The sequence below is a fragment of the Spea bombifrons genome, chromosome 13 (genome assembly GCF_027358695.1).
Source record: "Spea bombifrons isolate aSpeBom1 chromosome 13, aSpeBom1.2.pri, whole genome shotgun sequence".
In the NCBI taxonomy this organism is placed as follows: Eukaryota; Metazoa; Chordata; class Amphibia; order Anura; family Pelobatidae; genus Spea; species Spea bombifrons.
In genome coordinates, this window is record NC_071099.1 from 16,606,995 (window position 1) to 16,616,765 (window position 9,771).

At 39.1% G+C, this 9,771-nt stretch overlaps 1 protein-coding gene across 1 annotated transcript; it reads left to right on the top strand.

The window, feature by feature from the left end:
• Positions 1-4,590: 4,590 nt before the first annotated feature.
• On the top strand, positions 4,591-9,087 carry LOC128471088 (keratin, type I cytoskeletal 19-like). The gene is made up of 8 exons (XM_053452940.1): positions 4,591-5,171; positions 6,279-6,361; positions 6,517-6,673; positions 6,984-7,145; positions 7,244-7,369; positions 7,486-7,703; positions 8,561-8,580; positions 8,728-9,087. The coding sequence occupies exons 1-8, from the start codon at positions 4,668-4,670 to the stop codon at positions 8,823-8,825; spliced, it is 1,368 nt and encodes a 455-aa protein (XP_053308915.1). The 5' UTR covers positions 4,591-4,667; the 3' UTR covers positions 8,826-9,087.
• The last annotated feature ends 684 nt before the right edge of the window (positions 9,088-9,771 follow it).

The following is a 9,771-nucleotide window of genomic DNA, read 5'->3' on the forward strand; positions in this document are numbered from 1 at the left end:
AGATTAGTCAATTAGATGTAGGAAAGGAGTGGAACAGAAGTTACCTGTAGAATCTCATGGATATGTTTTATGACAATCAGCGTAGCGGAGAAACAGCACCACAAGTAACAAAAGGGTGACAAAAGGTTAAAAAAGAAAAAAATGGTTCTACACTCAACTCCCGGGAAGCTGGGTGCTAGCAGGAAAAAAGGGGAGAGCATAAACCCTCTTGAAGCACACAAACAAAGAAAAGGAATCCCAGCAGCTTCCCATCTTTAGGATACTTTATTAAGGGAAAGCAAAAAAAAAGCTGAATGAAACCGCATTCTAAATACATAGACATTAGTATGAAGTTGGTCCCCTCTTTGCAGCTATAACACCTCCTGCTCTTCTGGAAAGGCTTTCCACAAGATTTTGCATCGTTTCCGTGGACATTTTTGCCCAATGTTTGTGAGGTCAGGCACTGATGTTGGACGAGAAGGTCTGGCTCTCAATCTTTGTTCCACTTCATCCCAAAAGGTGTTTGATGGGGTTGGAGCAGCAAAGGGGAGACCAACTACATATTAATGTCTATGTGTTTAGAATGCAAGGTCACCAATGATGGTGTAACGGTCAGGTGCCCCAATATCTTTGTCTATAAAGTGTACCTAAAATGGGTAAAAGGTTCTTGCGCGGCCAGGATGCCATTTGTCCAAGGGAGGTCTCTGCACACAATGCTTAATTGCTCAGTAGCATATGATACATCCCTTCCACACCGTACATGATACATCATTTAATTATCTAAAGTTTTCCATAATAAGCATTGCGGTAACTCATTTTTTGCTCATGGGCTTGATGCTTTGTCATGTTGACACTGGTACTAGTGTGGGGTGTTTCGATCCCACAAACCAAGCCTGTTCTTACTAGTACAATGACAATAGTAAGTTGGCGGAAAGACTTTTTGGTAAGTTAGTACGTCGATACAATAAAGGATGGAATACAATTTCCAGAACAGATTCTATTTTCCTAGATGATTAGTGTGTGTTTAATATTAATATAAAATTATAAAATATTATGTTTAATATTAATATAAAATTTTATTGCACCAGTAAATATAATAATATTTACTGGTGCAATAAAAAAAAACATACAAAATAATGAACTGTGTCTAAAATATGCAAAGAAAGCATAATATGTAAACACGTATAAATAGAAATTGGAGGACGATATAATGACTATAAAGAAAAATATAAAACATAGAAGTACTAATAAAAAAATAAATACTAATACTAATAAACATAATATAATTAGCAGTTATTTGAGTTACCAGGTGGTTCCATACTACTTATTGTTATAAAACAAATAAAAAAAAAAATCTGGCATATATTTGGTGTGTATAATAATAAGAAAAAATAAAGTATTGCAGTATGAAGTGATACTTTTTGTTTATTGGACTAACATGATATTTAAAAGACAAGCTGTCGAGGGTTTTCCTCTCTTCTTGATGTATTAGACCAAAAGAAATGGAATATCATTTTTAGTCTAAAAAAGAGACTTCTCAGGTCCCTCATGTTTATGTAACTTTACATTTTTTTCTATCTTGGCCCAATATAAGATCTCAACCTTCTGTGTGTAGATATCCATAGAACGTCGACCGTTGAGTTAAACCTATAGGAACTCTGTTGGCCTCTCCTATGTCCTATGAGGGACCACGGCGGGTTCCCTCGTGAGAAAAGGTACACTTTAGTGAATACTCTGAGATGAAAATGATCATCTCAGTTATTCTTGGCCCAGCCCAGCTCAAACTGATTATACCCCTTGATGTGCTTCAAATGAACAAGAAGAACGTTATTTGCCACCACCAGCACCATGCCCTACTCTGACAACCATGGTTGTACACAAGCAGATGGACCTTTATCCCCAGCTAGTTACAAGATTATAATAGAAGGATAATCCAAAATGGTTTGTAATCTGTATTATACTTTATTATAATATTATACACACACGCGTGCGATACATTCAAAATGAAAACAAAATGGCAGGGGGTATAAGTATTATAAACATGAGCTACCCAAAGGCAATAATGATTTTAATGGTATATGCTTTTTTAATTATTATTATTACAAGATCGGGCCAAATCTGTTTAGCACATAATGATATATGATGTTGTAATTTATTACTCATCAAGGGATGATCCTGTGTTGTGGGCTGTAATTAGTTTATTTCTTTGTGTGTGCATTTGTCTTGTAGCTGATGTAATATTCTATACACCTCTTGTAGGTATTATTATATATTATATATTAATTAATATGTTATATTATAATAATATAATATAATATATGAATTAATATATAATATATTATTATATATTAATTAATATATTATATTATATTATTGTAAGCTTTTAGCCCTACCTTATGATGGTTAGGCAAAGGGTGAAAGTAGACGACATGGGCTGATTAATGCTTGATATCGGCCTCTTTTACCTCCGCTTATGGCACTCCTTACCACGTAAGCATGGTCGTCCACAGAAAACTTTTTGGGGGAATGAGAAGTGGACGATTGGCTTCCCCACCACTTCATATAAGTTGCGATGCTTGTCACCATAATGTCCCAGCCTCTGGGTGGCTTTACTACAAGCTGATCTCTCTATCGGGGTCCACTGGTTGACCTCCTTACTGTGACGCAGCTCTTAATAGGTTGGAGCTCACAGACCTCCCATGAAACCGGCCCGGCTATAATTTGGACATCTTTAGTGGCTTATCAAGGTGACCAAATGTGGAGCACCAGTGTATGACATCATGTCCTCAAATGACCACTTAGGTATGCAAGATCTGTAGGTGGCTGCCGTTGGTCAAGCCTAGGTAGTAATCCCCATAATGACATCACTGCCCATACTATGAGACTCAGAGGCATTTAGGCAATTTAAGGCAATCCCTTTTGATGTATCCATATTTAAAAGATGGCTCTGGGGTAACAGTTTATATTTAAATATGGACCATAATATTAAAGGGGCTGTTCCACCTACTCTGCTGAATCTAGCACTATTTAGCTAAATGAAGTATTTTTTCCAGCACTGTTGACTGTCAAAAAACTTGGATAATTTTGCCTTATTTTGTTTATTTTTTAGGGAATACTTAACTGGCAACCGGGGAAAAAACTTCTGACACATCCCTGCGTTGCTTCTAAATTAACTCAACTGGATTAGCAAAAAACAGACACAGGGTATGAACAGTGTATATGGAGCTGACCTTTTCTCGAAAGTATCACAATGACACTAAAGACTTGATACTTTGCTAAGCAAACAATTCCATTGAAAAGTTCAAGGTATATGGAGCTTGTCATTGGATACCCAATACAGAGAACTCCCTGTTGTACGGAAAGCAACTCGATATGATTTGCAAAGCACCGACGTATACAGCATCTTATTACCCCATAGTATCTGCATATAGCAAAATTACTGAGAAATACTATACATTCTATACACTACACATTCCTTTAGTTACTTAGTGATTTTAATGGGTTCCACCAGCCCCTTATGTTCAATGTGGCGTGGACTATTTTTATAACGGTTTCACTTCTATTAGAATTCTTATTAAGTAACATAAAGTCCTCATCTTTTTCGACCGAACGGTATAAATATCAACTGCGTATGACCCAAGGATGGATCTATCTACAGGGTGAGCCTACATAGGTCTAAAAATTGAGCCAAGTCAAGATGGCAGTTGGCCTGAGTCGGACTTAAGAGAAGGAACTGGCACAACACTCAACAGCAACCTCACTGAAATACACAAAATAATAACAACGAATTGCACATTACCAGGTAGTTTTGTGAGTTGAAATGTGTGTAGCCATTTAACCCACCACCGTGTAAACCATGTGTTGCAGAGGATAAATATTATAGGCTTCAAACCTAGGTTGGCTTATCTATAAGGTCAAGTAGGCGGCTACTCAGTGTACCTGCTGGCTACTTGTAGCCAGACACAGCAGAGTTGAATGCAATTGACCTATAGGACTAAGATCCTTTGGGGTCACCAAGACTATTTATTCTACGGAGATATACTGCCTTCCTAGACAGCATTGATGGTTATCATTTGCCACTAGAGTGTAAAACAGCTGATGCCAACACTTCTTTGACTTTCCGCATGTTTCAACAACAAAAGTTTGAATAGAACGCTTGTATCAGGATTGGTTTTAGGAATAAAATAAAGTCTGAATTCACATTAATGCCTAAACTTTCCAGAATCAGGGAGGGGTGTCTATGAAACCGTATTACTTACCTTGTTAAGTGTATAGGAATGTCAAAAGTATAGCCTGGGGACAGGAACCTCCCTGGCTCAACGTGAATCAGACCTTTTGTTTTAGGAACTAATGCTGCACAGGTATACAATACCACCTCTCGGATGAGTGAAAGCACTTTGTGTAAAAGGGTTTCAGGGAAGAGAAGCCAGGGAGGAGGGGGGGGACTGGTGAGACATTGTAGGGTTATCCTCCCAGACCAATGATGTCATCAGAAATCCTGATGCTTTCACAAATGTTGGCACGCAAATCAAAGCTGATGACTCTGTTGAGAAGCCAGTCATTCATACAAACCCACACCCACTTCTCCTGGTATAAAGTCTGGGGAGAGAAGTCTGGATTCCTTACACTCACTTACCACATCCTTTTGGTGGCTCTTAGAAAGACAGGCTTTGTAGTTAGTGCACAATATGTCCTCTTACAGCATCAGGCAAACTACTACCTCAGGCTCCACAAGTGGCCTAGGTTCAGGTGGCTTAGGTGGTGGCTCTAGTAGGCTGTCTGTAGGTAGTTATCGGGCACCAAGCATCCATGGGGGCAGCGGTGGTAAAAACATTTGCATCTCCACCTCAAGAGTCTCTGGGCATGGTTCTGGTATTGGTGGTGGATTTGGTGGTGGATATGGTGGTGGATTTGGTGGTGGCATAGGCGGCTCATACATCTCTAGCTATGGTAGTTCTGACTATGGCTTTGGAGGGGGACACTCTGCAGGAGGCCTTCTTACTGGAGGTGAGAAAGAGACCATGCAGAATCTGAATGACCGTCTGGCCTCATACCTGGACAAAGTGAGATCCCTGGAGAAAGCGAATTCCCAGTTGGAGATTCAAATTCGTGAGTGGTACGAGAAGCAAGGACCAAGCCCATCACGTGACTATAGTCATTACTACAAGATCATTGAAGAGCTCCGCAACAAGGTAAGAGTTTATTCCTCTGGTTAATGCATATATTCGTCTAGTATTGTTCCTATAATCACATCCTATGTCAATATATAGACTGTATGATTCTTGGTTACCAAAATGTGCTATAATACAACTAGCATTGATATTAGACAGCTTAAATAAAATGAACTGGAACAAGAACACGGGGAATATTCTAGTAAACCTCTATCATTCTTAAGACACGATAGAAAGTCAATGTACTATAGCGGAGCCTAAAATCTCTCTCTCTGCAGTCCATCGGATCATTGGACAAAGATAGGTAACATATGGCTTATCTGGAAGTTCCATACAGCATATTGAAACCTTCCATGGCTTTAGTCATGATTGCTGATTTCTTTAATGAATAGGCCCAGGGGCCTCCAGTTAAAATACGGATAAGGCTGCCAATATGGCCGAGGCGAGTGTGCAGGTCTTTAACTAAGTATTCCGTCATAACATATGAAATAACATAATTTGACGTTAGATAAGAATCATCTATTCTGCCCATTCTTCCTGCAGTAAAGACTCAGACCTTAATCAGTCCTTCACTACTTCTGCTGGGTAGCTCTTCCACTTATCTACCACTAAGTAAATAAAGTTGCCTCCCCCTTGCACTGCTGTTAATACTAATTTCCCCGTTAGCACTTTATTGTCAGAAATAGCATAAGAGCTGCTGCATAGCTGTATCTATACGCCTATAGGAGCCATTTTAATAAAGCCACTCGCTGGTCTCTAGGCAAATGGCCACCTCCATAGTTGGCCACCTCCAAGTTCTTTCTAATGTTTTGGAATCAGTAATTATATGATGACCCGCCACCTACAAACACCAGACAGGACAAAACGAAGTATGAGCTGAATGAACAAAACATTAATTAATATTATGTGCGCAAGATAAATGGGAACATTCTGTAAACCTAATAAATCACCATAATGGGGGGTAATGAGAAGCCATTTGGGACATGGGCACCTAGCAATGCATATAGCCATAAATGGCCTTTTATCTATTAAAAAGGTGGTACAGCACGATGGACCACGTAGAGATGAAAAGAGAACTTTGCAACATTTGCCTTTTTTAGTAACAATGATGTCTTTCTCATCTCGTAGATCCTTAACGCTACTTTGGAAAATGCCAGCATTCTTCTGCAGATTGATAATGCCAAACTGGCAGCTGACGACTTCAGAACCAAGTAAGTGATTGAGCAGTTTCCATAAAAAGAGAACAAAATGGTCCCCGCTAATGAAATAAGAATATAAATAGTGTCATCTTCCTATTATATGTATAATATTTTTATGCATCTAACTTCACGCAATGCTAATACACATTTTCCAACGCTCTATCAAGATACGAGAATGAGTTGGCCCTCCGTATGAATGTTGAAGCTGACATCAATGGCCTACGTAAAGTCCTGGATGAGCTGACTCTAACTAGATCTGACCTTGAGCTCCACATTGAGAGCCTGAAGGAGGAATTAGCCTACCTGAAGAAGAACCACGAGGAGGTAGGACTAATCATGAGTTGTGTTGTATACCTATCCATAAATTATAGGTCAAAAAGTCAAGGGAGAGTTGCTTCCAAATTGTTATTGGATCAAAACATGATTCACTTAGATGCTAAGATTACTTGATATATTGCATCATCCCAACTGGTCAAGGTAACACATGTTTAAGTGCCATCAAGTTAAGAAGTGTAAGCACCCAAGAAAATGTTGAAAATGGCGACCTATTGCATGCAATTTTAATAGACCACACGTCGATATCTTTATTGTGATAGAATAAAGTTACATATTTGCTGCTCCATTTATTCTTCAGGAAATGAACGCGCTGCGTGGACAAGTCCGTGGTCACGTTAATGTGGAAATGGATGCCGCCCCTGCTGTAGACCTAACTAGGATTCTGACTGAAATGAGAGACCAATACGAAGGTCTGGCTGAGAAGAACCGCAAAGCCGCTGAAGCCTGGTACTTACAAAAAGTAAGTCAACACCATGCTTTTCTCTTGTAATGAATACAACATCAGTTTGGTACCTTGGCATGTGAGCGTTATATTCAATCGCCATTTTCCTTCATCAGACAGAAGAACTGAACAGAGAAGTTGCGAGCCACAGCGAACAGATCCATTCCAGCAAGAGCGAAATCACAGACCTCAAACGCACACTCCAGGGCTTAGAAATCGAACTGCAGACACAACTCAGCATGGTAAGCTCTCGGGGCATGAAAGAACATTTTATTTTACTGCATAAACACAGACAAATTCTCACCCTACTGCCTTCCTGAGCCAATCATCGATAATGTCTTTTTTTCCGACAAACCAGAAATCAGCGTTAGAAGGCACCTTGGCAGAAACAGAAGGTCGCTATTGTGTCCAGCTGTCCCAGTTACAGGACCTCATCAGCAGTGTTGAAGCTCAACTTGGAGAACTCAGATCAGACTTGGAACGCCAGAGCCACGAATACAGAATCCTCATGGACGTCAAGACCAGACTGGAACAAGAAATCGCCACTTACAGACGTCTCCTCGAGGGAGAAGATACGTAAGTACACTAAACCCAATACAATGAGAATAGCTGTACTATTCCAGCATGGGATCCAGGCTTTCTAGTGGTCAGGCATAATTTTACCTAAAATTCCTAAGGCCTTCTAAAATGTTCTCATCAGAATTTGTGTCTCCTTGATGCAAAGCTGATGTTGCTTGGGACGTTCTCTTTCCTTTGTGCTAAATACTTAGATGGGGCTTTATTATTAAACCTAAAATGATGCTAGGCAGGCAAAGATGCATTTTAAACATGACGATAGGTGCAATTTGAAATAATATTGACGTAATTGAATAAAAATATGTTAGCTTATGGGAAAAGCCTTCAGCCACCCACCCTTCACATTTTGTCAGTTCTATCTTTTTTCATGATGTGTATATAAAATGATTCTTCCTTGTGTTCCGCTTTCTCAGACGTTTCCATAGGGTACTGAATGACACCTTTTGTTTTGCGTAGAGCCCTCTGGCCTTCCATACACAATAGAGTCTTAGAAAGGTCCCTCTTGTTGGCCGATGTTCATGGAGTACATTTTCACACAACATTTCTTTCCTAACATGTATTTCACACTCTAATCACCCAAATCTTCCTACAGATTAAATAACCCCTTTTTGAGGCATCACTGCTGTAGGGGTTTCTTTACAGAGGGTTTCAAGTTGCCCCCCTTGAGAACACCCATTGTCCCTCCATGATATTTTGCAGCATGGTCATAGCTATGAGAATGATGTGTTTTGTCCTATTTGACTAATTGTATTCATTAAATATTGATTATTATACTTTTTTTAAAAAAAAATATGTGAGTTTTTAAAATGTTAATCATAAAACAGACAATTAATTTTCAATTATTTTTTCCCCTCCAGCCTATCATCTTACAAAGATGGTGAGTATGCTTCTTTTTATCAGTAAACCTAAATTTTTAATGTAAATCCATAAGGAAGATGTACCATTCACCTTTTTCGTGGAGCTTATCGAATATATGGAGAGCTAGAAGTGTGTGCATGTCTAACGTTTATCTCTCTTCTCCTAGTTTCTCAGACAACCCGCCAAGTTCGCACCATCATCGAGGAGACCGTTGATGGGAAAGTTGTCTCCTCTCGGGAAAAAGTACAAAAGTCAAACTATTAACCTGAAAAATGCACAGAAGTTGGATCCCAGGACAATCTTGTGATGTTCGCTGTCTGTTAGTTCACCTAGAATCAGTGATTAACACAAACATTCACTTTTCCAAGATTAGATGTGATCTATAGATGACTTATTGTCATGGGTCTAACCCAATGAGGCACTGGTGCCAATTCTATGTCTGTGTGTTCTTGACCTTGTAGTACAATTTATTCAAGGTCCCCTTTTACTTCTTTCTTTTTAATAAAGTGCTTTGCTTTTTCATGCATTTTGGTCTCCGTTCTCATTGATTTTGTTTTAATCACACCTGGTTCATTGGTTTTTTTTTATCCATAATCTGGAAATCAAGATCAGGCCAAATCTAATTTCTATTTTCCAAATTCAGACTGAAATCATTGTACAAATTCTGAAAACATAGAAAGAATGAATAGAACAATCAGAACTCGTTAATGATTCCTACTGTAAAATTGCTTAATATAAGAAAAACTGTTAGTTAATGTGATTACCCCATTGGGAATATTGGTTCTCTACCTGTGTGCCTACAGATGGTCCAAAATACAGCACCCTGCTCTCTCCATTGGCTTCCTATTCAATGGAGAATCTGTTTTAAGATATTATTGACATTTGAAGTCCTAAAGAACCAAGGCCCCTGTTATTTGAAAGGGTTATTATCACCCTACATCCCAACTCGCCCCCTTTGATCTACACATCTTTCTGTGCTCCCAAAACCAGGGTCCAATGCATTCTGCCATGCCGCTCCTACACTCTGGAACTATTTAAAAAAACAAAACTTAAAACTCATCTTTTCTCCCAATTACTTAGATAATTCACTTTGAGTCCCACTGGGAGAAAAGCGCTATATAAATGCCTGTAGTTGTTGTTTTAGTTCAGTTTCGTTTCCAACCAAAAATGTGATAAGTGGTTGGCAAAGTGGACCCCGGGTTCCAGCCGC

Excerpts from the sequence above, each read along its gene's own strand:
- LOC128471088 (XM_053452940.1), top strand. The coding sequence starts at position 4,668 with ATGTCCTCTTACAGCATCAGGCAAACTACTACCTCAGGCTCCACAAGT. Across the intron at positions 7,146-7,243 it reads AAGCCTGGTACTTACAAAAA|ACAGAAGAACTGAACAGAGA; the intron begins GTAAGTCAACAC and ends TTCCTTCATCAG. Across the intron at positions 8,581-8,727 it reads CCTATCATCTTACAAAGATG|TTTCTCAGACAACCCGCCAA; the intron begins GTGAGTATGCTT and ends CTCTTCTCCTAG.